This window comes from Nycticebus coucang, chromosome 4 (assembly GCF_027406575.1).
Source record: "Nycticebus coucang isolate mNycCou1 chromosome 4, mNycCou1.pri, whole genome shotgun sequence".
Taxonomy (NCBI): Eukaryota; Metazoa; Chordata; class Mammalia; order Primates; family Lorisidae; genus Nycticebus; species Nycticebus coucang.
The window spans coordinates 68,091,580-68,113,167 of NC_069783.1; the positions used below are offsets into that span (position 1 = coordinate 68,091,580).

Here is a 21,588-nt window from a genome sequence, read left to right on the forward strand (position 1 = left end):
GATAAAGAATATACATTCTTCTCATTGCCCATGGAACATTCTCCAAAATTGATCATATCCTAGGACACAAAACAAATTTCAACAGAATCAAAAGAACTGCAATTTTACCTCGTATCTTCTCAGACCACAAGGCCCTAAAAGTGGAAGTCAACTAAAAAAAAAAAAACATTCAACGCCACAGAAAGGCATGGAAATTAAACAACCCTATGCTAAATGACAGTTGGGTGCAGGAAGAAATAAAAAAGGAAATCATTAACTCCCTTGAGCATAACAACAATGAAGACACAAGCTACCAACACCTGTGGGATACTGCAAAAGCAGTTATGAGAAGAAAATTTATCACTTTAGATGCCTACATTCGAAAAACAGAAAGAGAGTGCATCAACAAACTCAAAAACCATCTTGTGGAATTGGAAAAAGAAAAGAAATATCCAAAATATCCAGCAAAGCAAAGAAATAGCCAAAATTGAATCAGAGATCAACAAAATTGAAAACAAAAAAATCATTTAGAAAATAAATGAAACAAGGAGTTGGTTTTTTGAAAAAATAAAATAGATAAACCATTAGCCAGACTAACTAGAAATACAAAATTAAAATCTCTAGTAACCTCAATCAGAAATGATAAAGGGGAAATAACAACTGATGCCACAGATATACAAGATATCATCTCTGAATACTACCAGAAACGCTATGTCCATAAATTTGACAATGTGAAGGAAATGGATCAATATTTGGAATCACACCCTCTCCCTGGACTTAGCCAGGAAGAACTAGAGCTCCTGAACAGACCAATTTCAAGCACTGAGATCAAAGAAACAATAAAAAATCTTCCAACTAAAAAAATGCCCTGGTCTAGATGGTGTCACACCAGAATTCTATCAAACCTTCAAGGAAGACCTTATTCCCATACTGGAGAAATTATTCCAAAAAACTGAGGAGGAAGGAAGCTTTCCCAACACATTCTACGAAGTAAACATCACCCTGATACCAAAACCAGGAAAAGACCCAACTAAAAAGGAGAATTTCAGACCAATTCCACTCATGAATATAAATGTAAAAATTCTCAACAAAATCCTAGCCAATAGATTACAGCTTACCATTAAAAAAGTCATACATCATGATCAAGTAGGTTTCATCCCAGGGATGCAAGGCTGGTTTAATATACACAAGTCCATAAACGTTATCCACCATATCAATAGAAGCAAAAACAAAGACCATATGATCCTCTCAATAGATTCAGAAAAAGCATTTGATAAAATCCAGCATCCTTTTCTAATTAGAACACTGAAGAGTATAGGCATAGGTGGCACATTTCTGAAACTGATTAAAGTTATCTATAACAAACCCACAACTAATATTTTACTGAATGGAGTAAAACTGAAAGCTTTTCCTCTTGGAACTGGAACCAGACAAGATTGTCCTCTGTCACCATTACTGTTCAACACAGTGCTAGAAGTTCTAGACAATACAATTAGGCAAGACAAGAAAATAAAGGGCATCCAAATGGAAGCAGAGGAGGTCAAATTCTCTCTCTTTGCTGATGATATCATCTTATACTTAGAGAACCCCAAAGACTCAACCACAAGACACCTGGAAGTGTGTCAAAAAAACACAATAATGTCTCAGGATATAAAATCAATGTCCACAAGTCAGTAGCCTTTGTATATGCCAATAACAGTCGAAGAGGAGAGGCTAATTAAAGACACAAGTCTGTTTACCATAGCTTCAAAGAAAATGAAATACCTAGGAATATACCTAACAAAAGAGGTGAAGGACCTCTATAAATAGAATTATGAAACCCTAAGAAAGGAAATAGCAGATGATAGTAACAATTGGAAGAACATACCATGATCGTGGCTGGGAAGAATCAACATCATTAAAATGTCTATACTTCCCAAAGCAATCTACCGATTCAATGCCATCCGTATTAAAATACCAACATCGTACTTTTAAGACTTGGAAAAAATGATTCTGTGTTTTGTATGGAACCAGAAAAAAACCCGTATAGCTAAGGCAGTTCTTAGTAATAAAAACAAAGTCTGGGGCATTAGCATATCAGATTTTAGGCTGTACTACAAAGCCATAGTGGTCAAGACAGCATGGTCCTGGCACAAAAATAAAGACCTAGACATTTGGAATCGAATAGAAAACCAGGAAATGAAACTAACATCTTACAACCACCTAATCTTCGATAAACCAAACAAGAACATACCTTAGGGGAAAGACTCCCTATTCAATAAATGGTGCTGGAAGCACTGGATATCCACATGTAAAAGATTGAAATTGGACCCACACCTTTCTCCACTCACAAAAATTGATTCAAGATGGATAAAGGACTTTAAGGCATAAAACAATAAAAATCCTCCAAGAAACCATAAGAAAAACACTGGAAGATATCGGCCTAGGGAAAGACTGCATGAAGAAGACTGCCGTGGCAACTGCAACAAAAACAAAAATAAACAAATGGGACTTAATTAAACTTAATTAGCTTCTATACCGCTAAGGAGACAACAACCAAAGCAAATAGACAACCTACACAATGGGAAAGGATTTTTGCATAATTTGAATCAGACAACAGCTTGATAACTAGGATCTATAGAGAACTCAAATTAATCCACATTTAAAAAAGCCAACAATCCCATATAACAATGAGCAAGAGACATGAATAGAACCTTCTCTAAAGAAGACAGACAAATGGCTAACAAACATATGAAAAAATGCTCATCATCGGGAGGTGCCTGTGGCTCAAAGGAGTAGGGCAATGGCCCTATATGCCGGAGGTGGTGGGTTCAAGCCCAGCCCCAGACAAAAACTGCAAAAAAAAAAAAAAAAAAAAAGCTCATCATCCCTAATTATTGGAGAAATGCAAATCAAAACCACCCTGAGATACCATCTAACCCCAGCGAGAATGGCCCACATCACAAAATCTCAACATTGCAGATGCTGGCATGGATGTGGAGAGAAGGGAACACTTTTACACTGCCGGTGGGACTGCAAACTAGTACAACCTTTTTGGAAGAAGTATGGAGAACCCTCAAAGAACTCAAGCTAGACGTCCCACTTGATCCTGCAATCCGTTATTGGGCATCTACCCAGAAGGAAAAAAAATCCTTTTACCATAAAGACACTTGCACTAGACTGTTTATTGCAGCTTAATTTACAATCACCAAAATGTGGAAACAATCTAAATGCCCACCAATCCAGGAATGGATTAAAAGCTGTGGTATATGTACACCATGGAATACTATTCAGCCATTAAAAAAATGGAGACTTTACAGCCTTTGTATTAACCTGGATGGAAGTGGAACACATTATTCTTAGTAAAGCATCACAAGAATGGAGAAGCACGAATCCTATGTACTCAATTTTAATAGGAGGACAATTAATGACAATTAAGGTCATGGGGAAGGGGAGGAAAAGCAGAGAGAGGGAAAGAGGGAGAGGGGTGGGGCCTTGGTGTGTGCCATACCTTTTGGGGGCAAGACACGATTGTAAGAGGGACTTTACCTAACAAATGCAATCAGTGTAACCTGATTTTCTTGTACCCTCAATGAATCCCCAACAATAAAAAAAGAAAAAAAAATTCTCAGCTACCCTCATGGATGTTAAGTTGTTATCTCATTGTGGTTTTGATTAGCATTTCCCTAGTGACTAATGAAGTTAAGAATCTTTTCATGTGCTTTTTGGCCATTAATACATTTTATCTGGAAAATGTCTATTTAATTTCTTTGTCCATTTTGTAAATGGGATTATTTGTCTTTTTAACATTGAATTGTCAGAGTTCTTTATATGTTTTGAATACAAGTCCTTTATCAACTTTTGCAATGTAATATGCAAATATTTTCCCCCAACTAGTAGGCTGCCTTTTCATTGTTTTTATGTTATCCTTTGAAGCACAAAAGTTTTAAATTTTGATTAAGTCCAATTTATATAAATACATTTTTCATTTGTCAAAAAAAAAAAGGAAAGAAAAATGAGAGATCTGGACTATAGTTAATTTTAACTAGAAAATTCTATTAAATAATTAATTTGAGAAATGAGAAAAGTAAACTTCATTTGAGATTTTTAATAATATATATACTACATAAAATATATTAAGAATGGAAATTCTGGAGAGGAGCATTACTCTCAGGAAAAAACCAAAAGTACTTTAAATCTTATTTTATATACTCATATGTTTACCTTTGTGATAGTGATAAAATCTGGTCCAAAAAAGACACTTTTTACTCCTTCAATCCTAAATAACTGCCTGTAAATAAAGAAAAAATACAAAGATAGTAAGATATTTTATAATGGAAAAGTTTAAACATATACAAAAGTAGAGAGAAAAGTAGACTCTCCATCTACCTATAACTAGCTTCAACAATTGTCAACTCATGGCCAATTTTGTTTTACTTTCTTACCCAATAATCCAGCAATCCTACAATTAGGTATCTGCCTAAGAGAAGTAGAAACATATGCTCCACAAAGACTCATACATGAATCTTTATAGCACCTTTACTTGTAATAGCCCCACACATACAAAAATCTGAAATGTCCACCAAGTGGTGACTGAATAAGCAGACTGTGGTATAGGCATACAATCAGTCACCCATACATTCATTCAGCAAATATTTGCCCTCTACTGAGAGCCAAACACTCACTAAGCGCTACATATATATGATGATAAAGAAATAGGTCTCTCTGTCCTAAGGAAGCTTATCTAGCTTACAGCAAAAAATTCCCCACAAACACGAGAAAAACATTAGTTGTGCTTGACTGGAGATCAATTTGGCGAATCCAGAAGAAACACAATTTAAAAAGACTAATTTGAAAAGGGCTTTCGCCCACTGAACATCTCTTACATAATAAAAATAATCTATAACTGAGTTCATTAGGTTTATTTTACCTTTCCATTTATTAAATACAAAATATGTGAACTCATTTTTATTTTTTTGAGACAGAGTCTCACTATGTCACCCTGGGTAGAGTACTATGGCATCACAGCTCACAGCAACCTCCAATTCCTGGGCTTAAGCGATTCTCTTGCCTCAGCCTCCCAAGTACCTGGGACTACAGGTGCCTGCCACAACGCCTGGCTATTTTTTGGCCGTAGCTGTCATTGTCGTTTGGCAGGTCCAGGCTGGATTTGAACCTGCCAGGTCTCTCTGATGTATGTGGCTGGTGCCTTAGCTGCTTGAGCTACAGGCACTCAATGAGCCAACTCATTCTTGATGTAACCATTTCAAACAATACACATAGGGTGGCATCTGGCAGTGGGTAGGGCGTTGGCCCCATCTACCGAGGATGGTGGGTTCAAACCCGGCCCCAGCTAAACTGCAAGAAAAAAAAAAAGCCAGGCATTTTGGTGGGCACCTGTAGTCCCAGCTACTGGGGAGGCTGAGGCAAGAGAATCACCTAAGCCCGGGAGTTGAAGGTTGCTGTGAGCTATGTGACACCACTGCACTCCACCAAGAGCGATAAAATGAGACTCTGTCTCTACAAAAAAAACATAGTTTAAATGTCCCCTACAATCTTTCCCAAATCCTGTTATCAGTTATATATTCTTTCAGATTAGATCTTTATGTCAATGCATTTGTTTTGTCCTTTTGCTTTTATATACATATTATATCATATTCACTGTTCTACAATTTGCTTACTTCACTTAATGGTCTTAGATGTCCTTCTATGATAGTATATATGGGTATTCCTCACTTTTTTTTTTTTTGGAGACAAAATCTTGCTCTGGTGCCTGGGCTAGAGTGCCATGGTGTCATACTAGCTCACAGCAACCTCAAACTCCTGGGTTCAAGCAATCTTCCTGCCTCAGCCTCCCAAGTAGCTAGGACTATAAGTGCCTGCCATAACTTCCAGCTAGTTTTTCTATTTTTAGTAGAGATGAGGTCTCACTCTTCCTTAGTCTGGTCTCAAACTCTTGAGTTCAAGTGATCTTGCCACCTTAAGCCTCCCAGAGTGCTAGAAAATTACAGGTATGAGCCTTCATGCTTGGCCCTCATGTTTTTTGTTATGTACAGACTATAGATGGACTAAATTTATCTAACTTTTCCTATCGATGAATATTTAGGTTGTTTCCAACTTACTACTTGTTTTATTTTACCAACAAGGCTACTCTGAATATCCCTGCATACACCTTGTATATATGTGCTGGGTTCTCTAAAGTAGGATTTTTCAAATACCCAAGTGAATTGTGAAATCTATTTTGTAGTGATTAGGATATTATCTAATAAGATAAAACAGAATGAAGGGACTCGGCACCTGTAGCTCAGTGGCTAGGGCCCCAGCCACATACACTGGAGCTGGTGGGTTCGAACCCGGCCTGGGCCTGCCAAACAACGACAACTACAACGAAAATGTAGCTGTGCACTGTGGCAAGCACCTGTAGTCCCAGCTACTTGGTAGGCTGAGGCAAGAGACTCGCTTAAGTCTTAAGAGTTTGAAGTTGCTGTGAGCTGTGATACCACAGCGCTCTACCCAGGGCAATACAGTGAGACTCTGTCTCAAAAACAAACAACAACAACAAAAACGAAACAGAGGCTGGGCGCACTGGCTCATAACTGTAATCCTAGCACTCTTGGGAGGCTGAGGTGGGAGGATCGCTTGCACTCAGGAGTTTGAGACCAGCCTGAGCAAGAACAAGACCCCATCTCCACTAAAAATAGAAAAGTTAGTCAGGCATGGTGGCACATGCCTCCCAGCTACTCAAGAGGCTGAGGTGAGAAGGTCACTTGAGCCCAGGAATTTGAGGTTGCTGTGAGCTATGAAGACACCACAGCACTCTACCCCAGGGCAAGTGAGTGAGACTCTGTGCCCGCCTCCCCCTCAAAAAGATAAAACAGAATGGAATAACAAAGAGAGATGTAAAAAGGAAATATGAGAATGTATTACCTATTGTAAGGGTGAAAAGAGTGAAAATTATCCCATCAAACATTCGTTACACACATACACACACCGACACACACACATACAGAGGTATGTGTGTATTAGATCATTCTTACGGTAGCTCGAATAAAATGTGAAAAACAAATGCTCTAAAGCAGCAGTTCTCGGGCGGCGCCTGTGGCTCAGTGAGTAGCGTGCCCGTCCCATATAGTAGTGAGTTGGGTGGCGGGTTCAAACCCAACCCTGGCCAAACTGCAACAAAAAACTAGCTGGGCGTTGTGGCGGGCGCCTGTAGTCCCAGCTACTCGGGAAGCTGAGGCAAGAGAATGGCTTAAGCCCAGGAGTTGGAGGTTGCTGTGAGCTGTGTGACGCCACGGCACTCTACCGAGGGCGATAAAATAAGACTGTCTCTACAAAAAAAATAATAATAACAAAATAATAATAATAATAAAGCAGTTCTCAACCTGTGGGTCACAACCCCTTTGTAACAATGAAAATACATCGCGGCATTAGGAAGGTTAAGAACCACTCCTCTAAGGTATACTTTGAGAACTGACATGTTTAAGTCAAAGAAAATGTATATATTAATTAGGAATTTTAAAAACTACTCCTGAGCTTAGCAAATTTCTATCTCCCCTAAATGAGATATACAAAATGGCTGTGTGTATAGAAATAGTTATCAAGGCCAGGCATGGTGGCAAGAGGATCACTTGAGCCCAAGAGTTGGAAGGTACTGTGAGCTATGATGCCACAGCACTCTGGCACTCTGCTCAGGGCAACAGAGTGAGACTTTATCTCAAAAAAAAAAAAAAAAAAAAGTTATCTACACTTTTATTTTCTAATTATCTTTGGCATGCAGTACCAGACTTAGGTTACCAAAAATTTCAAATGATGCTGACTCTAATAGTCCTTATTACAAATCATTTCTCTAGCTATCAGATAAAAAGAGGTTCCTTCCAACAATTTTATCATTTGCTCTTTATCTTATTATTTTTTTTTTTTCTTAAGAGACAGGCTCTCACTCTGCTCCTATCCAGGCTGGTGTACAGTGGCATGATCACAGCTCATTGTACTTTCAAACTCCCATTTTCTAGCAGTCCTCCTGACTCAGCATCCCAAGTAGTGAGAATTACAGGCAAGTGCCACCATGCTTGGCTAAATTTTTCATAATTTTGAGAGACAGGCTCTCACCATATTGCCCAGGCTGGTCTCAAACTCCTAGCCTCAAATTATCTTTCTATCTCAGCCTCCCAAAGTGCTGGGATTACAGACTTACGCCACTGTACCTAGCTGTGCTTTATCAACTCTGACCCAGAGTGATTTCCCTTTATTTTTAGGGTATATATGTTCCAAGACCCCCAGTGGATCCCTGAAACCACAGCTAGTAACACACTCTATATATACTATACTTTTTCCTACACATGAATACTTGTAATAAAGTTTAACTTACAAACCAGGCATAGTAAGAGATTAACAACAATAATTAATAATAAAATAGAACAATTATAACAATACCCAGCATCACTGCTCTTGCACTTTGGGCCATTACTAAGTGAAATAAGGGTTACTTGAATACACTGTGATTTTGCAACATCTGATAACTGAGAAGTATGCAGCAAGAATATGCTGGACAAAGGGAGGAGTTACATCATGGGCAGAAGGCAGGAAAGAGTGAGATTTCATCACACTACTCAGAATGGTACACAACTTAAAACTTCTAGGTTTATTTCTGAAATAAAAATAAGTTTATTTCTGTAATTTCCCATTTAATATCTTTGGATCCCAGTTGATACTGGTAATTCAAACTACAGAAAGCAAAACCAAAGATAAAGGGGACCTACTGTATGTTTAAACATGTCTTTATCAGTGAATTTAAAAACTGTTTCTACTGACTAGTTTTGAAAAATATCATACTACTAATATAAACATTTGTAGTCCTAAGTGGGCTGTTTTAGGAATTACTCCATCTTGAAACATCTAGAAATTATCTTTAAGAATAAAATGTGCAGGGCGACGCCTGTGGCTCAAGGAGTAGGGCGCCAGTCCCATATGCCGGAGGTGGCAGGTTCAAACCTAGCCCCGGCCAAAAAAAAAAAAGAATAAAATGTGCAAGCTTTCATTATTCTTAAAAATAAGACTTTTAAAAATTTGGAATGGAAATTTACCATGATTAGCAATTTAATTAATTTATTTTCCTTAAGTAAAAATATAAATTTTTATTTATTCATGGTACAGAACTCTCAAATGTATCACTCTTCGGGAGAAAGGTTTTCTACTATAAACTCATTTTCTTTACCTCTTACTAGAAAAAAAATAAAGTATTCTCTACCCTAAAAAAATATGTAGGCCAGGCTCAGAGGCTCACATTGTAATCCTAGCACTTTGGGAAGGTGAAGTGGGAGGATCCCTTGAGACCAGGAGTTTGAGACCAGCCTAAGAAAGAATTAAGATCTATTTCTACAAAAAATAGAAAAATTTTTGGTGGGAAAGCCTATAGTCCCAGCTATTTAGGAGGCTGAGGCAGGAGGATCTTTTTTTCTTTGAGACAGAGGCTCAATATGTTGCCCTTGGTAGAATGTCATAGTGTCATAGTTCAAAGCAACCTCAAACTCTTGGGCTTAAGCAATTCTCTTGCCTCAGCCTCCCAAGTACCTAGGACTATAGGAGCCTGCCACAACACCGAGCTAGGAAGGAGGATCTTTTGAGCCTAGGAGTTTGAGGATGCAGTAACTATGATGAGGCTACTGTACTCTGGCCTTGGTGACAGACTAAGACCTTATCTCAAAAAAATAAATAAAGTGTATACATAATGCACATATAAATACAAAAGCCAAATAAGGACGTCTTAACCCCAGTCAGTTTTTATTTATGTTTCTTGGCAAAAGCAAATAAAAACAGTAATATACCTAGCCAGAGGGGATTGAAACGCTGTAGCTGGGGTCGGAAAATCCATGGTCCTTGTCTCAAGAACTGGTTTTCCCGGTATAAACTTCAAACTGTTGGGATTTGGAGTATCTTGTGTTTGAATAAACATGTATCTCACTAAAAAAGAAAAGAAGAATGTTATTCCAGAAAAAATAGTAAACAAGTTTATGGACTATGAAGTTCTCATCTTCAGAGAACCAGAAGTAGTAAGAAAAGTTGGAAAAAACAAGGCTTTATTCCCCATGCTGGCACAGTAAGAATTTATAAGATGACAAAGAAATATATCAATATATTTAGCATAACTACGTGAAATTTTATATTAATACTGATTATTTAGATAGTTGTATTACTCAACAAATTCCAGCAACATCCTACAATTAAGTAGGGAGGTACATCATAAGTCAGGAGTCAGATACATATTCTACTTGGTGACTTGGTGCTAGTGGCTATCATAATCATAATCATAGATCATTATCACTGTGAAATCAATATAGTAAAATGTTACAGTCGCTTCCTTCCAAAGTGACACCATTATTTTATAGATAATAAAGTTACTAATTTGTAATAGTATTATTATAAATATTTAGTGTTTGCTTATTACATGCCAGATACAAAGTCATGTGCTATAAATGTACTTATGCCTTTAACAACTATATAAAGAAGGAACTACTATTCCCATTTTACAAATGAAAAAACTGAGGCTGAGAAATATTAAATAACTTGACTAATGGTACAGTTAGTAACATCATAAAATCATGTAAGTGGGAATCCATGCAAATTACTTTCTGGAATATTTAAAACATATCTTTACAGGCTCTTGTCTTATGTTTCTTCTAGGACCACGATGAAACTGAGAATGAATTCATTAAAGCCATAAAGAGAAAACAGAATCTTTTAATTTCCTACCTTGCTATTATATCAACTTGCAGGACAAAAGCATTAGTTTTAATAGCTTTAAAACAATTAAACAGACTTTCATTATTCATTGTGAAAATAAACCTTTTGTAAAGTTTTGTGAGCTAATGATTTAAAAAAGAAAAAGAAAAAAAAAGGCAAGATCTTTCCTCAGAAATCCTCTCTCTTTAAGAAGTACATTTAAATAGGTTGACGGCAATATATGATAACATTAATAACTAAAAAATACACTAAGTACCTATTATGTGCTAGGCCTGGTGCCAAGCACATTATACATGTAAAGTATATCACTTAATCCTATGTCCTTCCAAGGAGGCACTGTTTTTATCTTATTTTTTAGGAGGAAACTAAGTCATTCAGCTAGGAAGTGACAGAGCCAGGATTCAAGTCTAGATAATTTTCTAGTGCTGACTCTCTTAGCCACTGTGCATACTGCCAATCCTTGTCTAGTAGTGCTAAGCATAACAGGAAGATAGATTTAAGATCATTTTTCCCATTCTGTCATAACCTTCATTCCATATATTTTAGGAGAGATAATAATAATAATAAATCATCAGTTTTAAATCTGAAAAAGATCATATTTGGCAAAACACATGGTTGGTATGAAAGTGCTAACCATTAGGGAGAAGGTCCTAATTTGACATTTGAGAGTTGTTTTTGCACCTTGACATACAGTTCCTGCTAACTGATGTTAAACCATTTCCCAGATAAAGTAGCAACTGAAACTAAACTCCAATTCATTTTGTTTAAGTCACTATCCTAATTAGACATCAGGTGGTGACCAGGCAGATCCCAAAAGAGAGAAAAATAAAAAATAATCTCAACGCCAAGCATGGGATTTAAAATATTTATAACTCTATTTCCACCAAGACGTTACTCTGAAAATCTGTGTTAGAAGGGAACAATTTTTTCTTTTTCTTTTATTTTTTTTTGTTTTTGTTTTTGCTCGGGGCCAGGTTTGAACCCGCCACCTCTGGTATATGGGGCTAGCGGCCTACTCATTTGAGCCACAGGCACTGCTCCTCTCCCACCCCCAGCTCTTGGGCCTAGGCAATTCTCTTGCCTCAGCCTTCGGAGTAGTTGGGACTCCAGGTGCCAGTGCCTGGCTATTTTTTTGTTGCAGTTTGGCTGGGGTTGGGTTTGAACACACCACCCTTGGTATATGGGGCCAGTGTCCTACTCACTGAGCCACAGGTGCTGCCCAAGGGAACAATTTTTCAAATGAAATATTAAAGAAAGGGCTGCCACCTCTTTCTATATAAAAGACAGCAAGGTTCTTCTAACTCTGATTCTTAATTATTTCTTGCAGTTTTCTTTTTTTTTTTTTTTTTTTGAGACAGGTTCTCACCGTGTCACCCAGGGTACGGTACAGTGGCACGATCATAGCTCACTGCAACCTCAAACCCCTGGGCTCAAGCGATTATCCTGCCTCAGCCTCCCAAGTAGCTGGGACTACAGGTGTATGCCACCACAACTTGCTATTTTCCAATTTTTTGTAGAGACAGGGTCTCACTCTTGCTCAGGCTACTCTTGAAGTCCTGATCTCAAGCAATCCTTCCACCTTGGCCTCCCAGAGTGCTAGAATTCTAAGTGTTAGCCACAGAACCTGGCCCATAATACATAACTGAAATTTCTACACACACTAGACACTCTAACAATTTTTGAATTAAATTCGGTTTCATTCTACTCAACCCACTTACGTAAAACTAGACCTGCAGAAAGAAAAAAACGTTAGAAGTATTTGAAGGTTAAAACCATAAATTCTTTTCTTTTAAATTTTGGATTAATATTAAGGACATACAATTGGGTTCATTGTTCATATTTGTTAGGTAGCATCCAAGCTGTATTTGAGTCCTTCACCCAAGAGGTGTGCTCCCCTACATTGTACTCGTCAGGTGGAAGCTGACCAGGCTCTCTCTCCACCATAAATAAGTTTTGGGTTTTGTTTTTTCTGTTTTGTTTTATTTTATGTATGTATGTATGTATGTTTGATTGCCTGGGATTCATTGAGGGTACAAAGGATTAGGTTACACTGATTGCATTTGTTAAAGTCCCTCTTATAATTAAGTCTTGCCCCCAGGAGGTGTGCCATACACTGTGACCTTCCCCAACACTCTCCCACCTCCCCTCTCCCTGCTCCCTCATTCTCCTGTTGGGTTGTTGTTGTTTTTTTTTGAGACAGAGTCTTACTTTGTTACCCTCAATAGAGTACAGCGGCATCACAGCTCACAGCAACCTCAAACTCATGGGCTCGAGATTCTCTTGCCTAATAGATAAGGAGTAGCTGGGATTACAGATGCCCACCACAATGCCTGTGTATTTTTTTTAGAGATAGGTTCTCACTCTTTTTTTTTCTTTTTTGGCCGGGGCTGGGTTTGAACCCACCACCTCTGGCATATGGGGCCAGTGCCCTACTCCTTTGAGCCATGGGCACCACCCTGGTTTCTCACTCTTGCTCAGGCTGGTCTGAAACTCCTGAGCTCAAGCAATCCACCTGCCTCAGCCTAAAAGTGGTAGGATTACAGGTGTGCGCTACCGCACCAGCTGTCATATATGCTTTTTAAAAAGTCACTTAAGAGTATATAATCTATACACACTATCTCAAACAGAAATTATGAAAATGTATGACACCGCCACCACACAATGTTTCTCTTTTGACAATAAATAGAGGTATTTCAAAAACAAATCTGAATAGGTATTTAACAAGATCATTCCAATTATACCCTAAATTGGATTTAATTACTTATTTTAAAAGAGACTCCCAGGGCTATCATTCAGAAGGATGCTCCTGAAAGTGTCGGGTTACAAAAGGATAGAAAGACTTACATAAATTATCTTTCCCTGTTAGGTTTGGTATTAATAGGTACCTAGGTAGGCATAAAATCCTACAAAATATAGATTAGTACTGCTTAAAGTCAGGATCAATGACAAAATCAGTGGGTGTCCAAGGTGAAAAGCCTAGATGACCATGAAATTTAGTTAAATTAAAACAATTTAAAAAGTCCAATTCAGGGCAGCGCCTGTGGCTCAGTCAGTAAGGCACCGGCCCCATATACCGAGGGTGGTGGGTTCAAACCCGGCCCCGGCTGAACTGCAACCAAAAAATAGCCGGGCGTTGTGGCGGGCGCCTGTAGTCCCAGCTACTCAGGAGGCTGAGGCAAGAGAATCGCTTAAGCCCAGGAGTTGGAGGTTGCTGTGAGCTGTATGACGCCACGGCACTCTACCGAGGGCCATAAAGTGAAACTCTGTCTCTACAAAAAAAAAAAAAAGTCCAATTCAAGTGGTCTGATCTGTTGAGTTATTCATTATTTATGTACTTACGTGTAAACTATTTTGTGATTCAAGGAGACAGGCAAGATGGCAGGAAAGCACTCCTCTTCTTACCCCAGTCTATAGAAGATATAAAGTCTCTACCCTGATTTAACTTCTGCTGTTAGCCAGAGTCAGCCCCTTCCAGAGTACAGCCACAAGAAGGTATTCAAGGTGGTGATGGAAAGGCAGATAGGCTGAATCTATACACTTTATAGCTCTATAACCACATATAGGAAGACACTTACACACATACACACATGCACATGCATACACACACCTAAGCTTCTATAACCACATTACAAAGGTCACATTTCAATATTTTTTTTTTAGATAGGATCTGGCTCTGGTGTCCAGGCTGTGGTGGAGTGGCAGAATCAGAGCTCACTGTAGCCTCAAATTCCTTGGCTCAGCTGATCCTCCCACCTTAGCCTCAGGAGTAACTGGGACTACAGGCATACAACCACACACCTGGCACATTTCAAATTATTTTCAAATCTCATCTTCATAATATTTCTAAATTTATAGAATCTATAGAGAGTTTCTAATATTATAGAGAGTCAAAGTATGTAATCTCAACAAGACTGTTAATAAAACCATAGTAACTAATTTAGACAAAAAAAAAAAACTTACTCAAAATCTTATGTTCCAGGTGGCACCCATAGCTCAGTGTAAGGTAGGGTACTGGCCACATACACTGAGGCTGGTAGGTTCAAACCTGGCCCAGGCCAGCTAAAACAACAATGACAACTGCAAAAAAAAAAAAAAATAGCCAGGCATTGTGGCAGACACTGGTAGTCCCAGCTACTTGGGAGCCTGAGGCAAGAGAATCTCTTAAGCCCAAGGGTTTGAGGTTGCTGTGAGCTGTGATGCCCCAGCACTCTACTAAGGGCAACATAGTGACACTCTGTCTCAAAAAAAAAAAAAAAGTTATGTTCCAAGATCTGAATGAAAGCCAGAAACATGCTGATTTTAGGGTTATACTTACCAAAGTAAAAAAAAGCAATAACTTAAAATACATAGGATTCTTTGAAACACAAACCCATTTGTAACTTTCTGATATTTTCACTTCAGAAATCATTTACTGAGCAACTCTGTGTTCCAGGAAATGTATTATATGAGATACTGAGATTTCATAGATCTACTAAACAATGTCGCAAATAACTACAGTAAAGTGTGACAATATGATAGAAAATACCCTCCATATTCTTTTTATAGGGTTCTAAGTAGAAAATTCTCATCTTTCCTGATCCATAAAATCTTAGCACAGTTCAATCAGTTTCTGAAATACCATTTACTCTAAAAGAGGTAAACTTTACCTTTGTTACAAAAGGCTGCAGGTAGTGGGAAAAGCGGTCTCTGCACAAATTGATGTAGAGGATGTTTCTTAATAGTGTATGGATTCTTCATCAAAAGATAGAGCCTACATTTTAAAACAAATGACATTTTAAGAGATCTAATCTTCTAAATTAAGTTTCTACTTCTCATATTTAAAGACATGTCTCAAACATAACAGCAATAAAAATAATTAGAGCTAACTTTTCATTTTTCATCTACAACATTATTTGTACTTACTTAAACAAGCAATATCTACAAATAACTCAAAATCAGATAAAGCTCAAATGGAAATTCATAGCCTTGATAATTAGATGTATATCCAGGTATAAGCAACAGAATTGCACCTACACTAATAAGATAGCACTAACCCCAGCAAGATTAGCCCACATCACAAAGTCACAAAACACCAGACATGGATGTGGAGAAAAGGAAACACTTCTACACTGCTGGTGGGATTGTAAACCCTAATACAGCCTTTTTGGAGAGAAGTGTGGAGAATCCTCCAAGATCTAAAAGTAGACCTTCCATTTGATCCTGTACTCCCATTACCAGGTATCTACCCAGAAGAATAAAAATCATTTTACCACGAAGACATTTGTACCAGAATGTTTACTGCAGCTCAATTCATCATTGCCGAACCATGGAAGCAACTTAGCAATGATCTATTCATATGTATACCATGGAATACTATTCAGCCATTGAAAAAGATGGAGACTCTACATCTTTTACATTTACCTGGAGGGAGCTGAAATGCATTCTTCTTAGTAATGTATCAAAGAATGGAAAAACAAATATCCAGTGTTCTCCATACTAATATGAAATCAATATACAAATAATTTAATGCTCATAAGAACAATAAGACATAAATATAGTCTAGTACAGGGGTACAGGAGGAAGAGGGAAGGACAACTGGCAGAAAGAGGAAGGATATAAAGCAGGATCTCGCCTAACGTGCACATTGTGAGGGTGTAACACACCCCCTGGGTGAGGGACTCTTTTACAACTAGAACTTTACCCTGGAAGCGAGAATGATGTAACCTAAAAACTTGTACCCTCATATTAATTTGAAATAAAAAATAAATTAAAAAAAAATAATTTATAACCTGGAGCAGTGAGTTTCACTGGTGTGTCGAGGTACACTGGTGTGCTGCAAGAGGATTTTAGGTGCACTGCAAAAATTTTCAAAGATCAGTAATTAAATTATTTTTGAAAGAAGTTCAAAGCACAGTCAAGTATGTATTTTTTTAAATTTTTATTTGATTAACATAAGTATGCCAAATTTAACTATAAGTTAGAGTGTACTGTGAGATTTAAGAAACGCTGAAAACACTGACCTGGAGTCTCAAACTCTTAATTATGCACGAAGGAGGTAAATATGATAGGCTTTTATTTCTTCTCTAGGAAAAAATTTAAAACTAGGCAATAGAGTCACATGGTTCAAAATGATAAGGAAAAAAAGTGTATATAATAAAGTCTCCCTCTTTTTCTGCACCCTACCACTATATTTCCTTCTGTAGAAATAAGCTGTATCACATTTTGAAAAGTATTTCATGATGGGGAACATTAAAAAAAAAGTATTTCAATACTTTAAAAAATCTAATAGAAAGTGAACTATTGTCCCCCAATCTGCTAAAGCAGCCTACAGTCTTTATATGCTTTCTGACTGGAAATATATTAACCTAGTATTGTAACTTTCACTCTTTTTGTTTGGTGGAGAAGAGGCCAGGGTCTCGCTCTGCTGCCTGGGCTAGTGTGGTGGTGATTGATCATAGCTCATTGCAACCTCAGCTCCTGGGCTCAAGTAATCCTCCCGCCTCAGCCTACAGCACTACAGGTGTGCACCACCACAACCTAATTTTTCTATATTTCTGTAGAGACAGGGTCATGTTAGGTTGCTTAGGCTGGTCTCAAACTTGTGGCCTCAAATGATCCTCCCACCTTGGCCTGCCAAAGTGCTAGGATAACAGGTATGAGCCACTGTGTCCAGCTTACTTCACACTTACAGAGAAGCATTAATTGGATATTTTCCATAGATTTGACAAAAGTAAAAACAAAGGGAGAAAGGACAAATACTACTGGAAAATGAAATAAAAGGAAATTTTAGTTGTCGATGCACATCCACTATTCCACCTTCGTCACCATTATGTTGGTGCCCACTGTGGGCACCCTGTCACCGTGGGAATAAAATCAGCCAGGACCACGGATTGAAGGCACAAATACCTGTAAGAGGGGGGCTTCCCATATTTCAGGGAGAGTCCTGAGCAACCACTGCCATAGCCTTTTATTGAAGCAGCATACAATAGGTGTGAAGGCCCTCCCACAAGAGCTATGTGCTTAATGATCACTATATGCTCTTTCCCACCGGGCTCGACTCCCACCCTGCTGCACCACGAGTGTCCAATGTGTAACACCTGCTTGCTAACAAGGAACCAATCTTAACTCATTAACACATGCAGCTGCTTGAGGGCTTGTCCCCGGGCAGCCAAACATCTCCATGCTGGCTAGGAGATTGTCCTGCTCCCAGGGCCTCCCTCAGAGTGGGTTCCCGCTTCCACGAGTTTGGTGCACAGTCTCCTACATTTAGTATTAAAAAATGTTAGAACTCGGATGCAAGTTACTTTAAAATCCAGGTCAAGAAGGCAGGTGGACTGCTTGAGAATGGTAGTTTGAGACTAGCCTGAGCAAGAATGAGACCCTGTCTCTATTTAAAATAGAAAAATCAGGCTGGGCACAATGGCTCACACCTCTAAGTCTAGCACTCTGGGAGGCCAAGGCAGGTGGACTGCCTGAGCTCACAGGTTTAAGACCAGCCTGAGCAAGAGCGAGACCTTGTCTCTAAAAATAGCTGGGTTTTGTGACAGCCACCTGTAGTCCCAGCTACTCAGGAGGCTGACACAAGAGAATCGCTTGAGTCTAAGAGTTTGAGGTTACTGTGAGCTATGACTCCATAGCACTCTAGTCTGGGTGACAAAGTGAGACTATCTCAAAAAAATACATAAATAATAGATACATAAATAAATAAAAATAGAAAAATCAGCCATGGTGGTATGAGCCTATAGTCCCTATAGCTACTTGGCAGGCTAAGGCAGGAGGATCATTTGAGCCCAAGAGTTTGAAGCTGCACTGAGCTATGATCACGCCACAAAGTACTCTAGCCCAGGCAACAGAGTAAGACCTTCAAAATAAATAAACAATAAAATAAAAAATAAAATCCAACTTACACTGAAATATTATCACTAGCCATTACAACGGTCATTTCCCAGGCACCACTGAAGAATTTTAAGCATGAGAGTTACTTTTACAATCATACATATGATCACTTAAAAAAAAAAACATTGATTACTCGCCACCTAAAATAGGCAAGAAGAGACACATAGAGGCTGCATCACATTTTTCTCTTAAAAAACTGAAATTCTGCTTGTCACAAAGAAAAGTGAGTATCAAGTGCAATACAGATGAACTACAATTTTTCCTCCCTCTAGTCATCTTCAAATGTTATTTGCTTAAAGCAAAAGACTACAGGGACACAGTGGTATTGTAACTCATAGTTCCTTAGATGCTACCAGAGAAATCAATGGACTGTCACTGAGAATTCAGGAAAACAGAGGAAAGAACATCCAACAGGGAATCAAGGAATCTGTAAAGCCCTACCACTCCCCACTCTAGCTGCAGAGTTGATCACAGTAAGGTCTGTCATCACTTGAAATTAAATGACTCTTTCATAGCACTTATGAGTTTGTCATTAGTTGCTAAGAATGTCTTTCCTACTAAACTGCAAATTCATTTAGTAAAAAGACTGTTTTCTTTCTACATCCCCAGTGGCCAGCACTACAGGGCCTCAGTTCCTGTGTATACAATGAGGTTAATATTCACAGCTACCTCTTAAGACTGGGATGATGGCCGAGCACTATAGCTCAGTGGCTAAGGCACTAGACACATACACCCAAGCTGGCAGGTTCAAATCCAGCCAGGGCCTGCCAAACAACAATGACAACTACAACCAAAAAAAAAAAAATAGCTGGGTGTTGCAGCAGGCGCCTACAGTCCCAGCTACTTGGGAGGCAAGAGAACTGATTAAGCCTAATAGTTGGAGGTTGCTGTGAGCTGTGACTCCACGCACTCCACCCAGGATGACATAGTGAGACTCTGTCTCAAAAAAAAAAAAAAAGACTGGGATGATGGTTTTCAGATAACCCATGTTTAGTACTTAAACCAATGCCAAGCTATATCAATGAAAGTTAGCCACTACTGGTTCGGCGCCCGTAGCACAGTGGTTATGGTGCCAGCCACCTACACTGAGGGTAGCAGGTTTGAACCTGGCCTGGGATAGCTAAAAACAACAATGACAACTGCAACAAAAAATAGCCAGGCATTGTGGCTGGCGCCTGTGGTCCTAGCTGCTTGGGAGCCTGAGGCAAGAGAATCGCTTAAGCTCAAGAGTTTGAGGTTGCTGTGAGCTGTGACGCCATGGCGCTCTACCAAGGGCAACACGGTGAGACTCTTGTCTCAACACCAACAAAAAAAGTTAGCTACTACCATTATTATTATGTAATTAGTGCCCGATAATTACTTACTGAATATCAATCTTTGAGGTGAAAACACCATTAATCTATAGCTCACTGCCTAAATTTTCCCATGAGGCTTGTAGCTCAGTGGTTAGGGCACCAGCCACATACACAGGAGCTGGAGGGTTTGAACCTGGCCCTGGCCTGCCAAACAACTACAACAAAAAAAATAGGTGCCTAAAGCCTCAGGTACTTGGGAGACTGAGGAAAGAGAATCGGTTAAGCCCAAGAGCTGGAGGTTGCTGTGAGCTGTGACATTACATCACTTTAGTGAGACTCTGTCTCAATAAAAAAAATAAAAAATAAATCTTCCCATGAATACCCTGGAATTTGAAAATACACTCCACAACCAGTATTCCTACCCCTTCACCCCATTGAAAAGGCAAGTTAATGAATAAATACAAAACCTTTATTTATTTATTTTTTGAAGACAGTCTTAACTCTGTCCACCAGACTCCTGGTGGCATCCTCCTGCCTCAGGCCTTAGGAGTAGCTGGGACTACAAGCCCAGCCACCAACCCCCTCAACCATGCTAATTTGGTACCGGGGTGAGGGGAGAATGAGGGGAGGTTCAAAGTCAACCTCCCAAAGTGCTGAGATTACAGGTTTGAGCCACAGCATTTGGCCAAGAAGCACATTCTGACATTAGTTTAAAGTTTTTTAAGTAAAAGGATTAAATTATTCAAGGAAGACATCTGCTGAAACACACAAGGAGAGACTGGGCATAACTAACAAAATCCTTCTGCAAAGTTAGTATTTTTAGGAAATACGTTTAGCCTTCAAGAGCACCTTTAACTCTAAAACTTCTAAATACTCAAGAGGTCAAACTTTGCAGGCCTTTTTCTCCAGTAGTAAAATCAGGGTATGAACCTACATATGCCCTCTTTCCAGTGTTCACAGATGTCTTTGAAAGGCAAAATTCAAAGGCAGGCTCAGGGAAAGAGGAAACGCAAGGAAACAGTGTGGACTTAGTGATGGTGTCGAGGGTGAAAGGGTAACGCAGGGGTCCAGATTCTCCTAGGAGTTCCAACACTCAGAAGTTGTGTGACCTTGGACATGTCGCGTCCCCTTTCTGGGCCCCTGGGAAAATGAGGGAATGAGACCAAGTATTTTCTTACTTTCTTTGTGATAGTCTGAGTTTGTGTTTTAAAAGAGGAGGGAATGCATGTGGTCGAAAGGCTGGAGGCACCACACAATTCAAAGCCAGCTCATCGGATCTGTCTCCATAGCGGGTCTCTCCGAGCCAGCCTCCCGACAGCTAAACCCTCAACTGTGGGACGGACGCAGAAAGACTGGCTCCATCAGATGCACTACCTCCCCCCACCCCAGAGAAAGGGTCTGCGAGGCGGCGACCGCTTAGCTTGGCTAAATCCAGCGGCACCCTATTCCGGGCTCCGGGCTCGTCACCTACCGCCTACGCAGCCCCGCGGCAGCAGCAGCGGCTCCACAGCCCCGCCAGGCCGCGACCACAGCCGCAGCCGCCGACATCTTAGTCCGAAAATGCGCAGGCGTGTCCACTGAGGCTCCTGGGAAGCCCTACGTAGGCGCAGGCTGGCTGAGAGCTGAGCGTACACTGGATAGAGCGCACCCTACTGGCGATGGGTGGTGCTGCTGCGGATGAGCGCCTTGGCCTTTTCAACCATCGCCTATCCTCTGC

At 39.4% G+C, this 21,588-nt stretch overlaps 1 protein-coding gene across 5 annotated transcripts in view; it reads right to left on the reverse strand.

Annotated features, from left to right (window-relative positions):
• Positions 1-21,588, reverse strand: part of NFU1 (NFU1 iron-sulfur cluster scaffold) — a 50,263-nt gene extending 28,675 nt beyond the window's left edge. Inside the window, exons 1-5 of one of the 5 annotated variants that reach the window (XM_053589021.1) lie at positions 21,343-21,588; positions 16,470-16,535; positions 15,348-15,451; positions 9,786-9,921; positions 4,183-4,249 (exon numbers count right to left, since the gene is read on the reverse strand). In XM_053589021.1, the coding sequence (XP_053444996.1) occupies positions 4,183-4,249; positions 9,786-9,921; positions 15,348-15,451; positions 16,470-16,535; positions 21,343-21,419 (450 nt within the window). In that variant the 5' untranslated portion in view covers positions 21,420-21,588. The remainder of the gene's footprint in view (positions 1-4,182; positions 4,250-9,785; positions 9,922-15,347; positions 15,452-16,469; positions 16,536-21,342) is intronic. The other 4 variants (XM_053589019.1, XM_053589020.1, XM_053589022.1 and 1 more) reach the window with 4 other exon arrangements.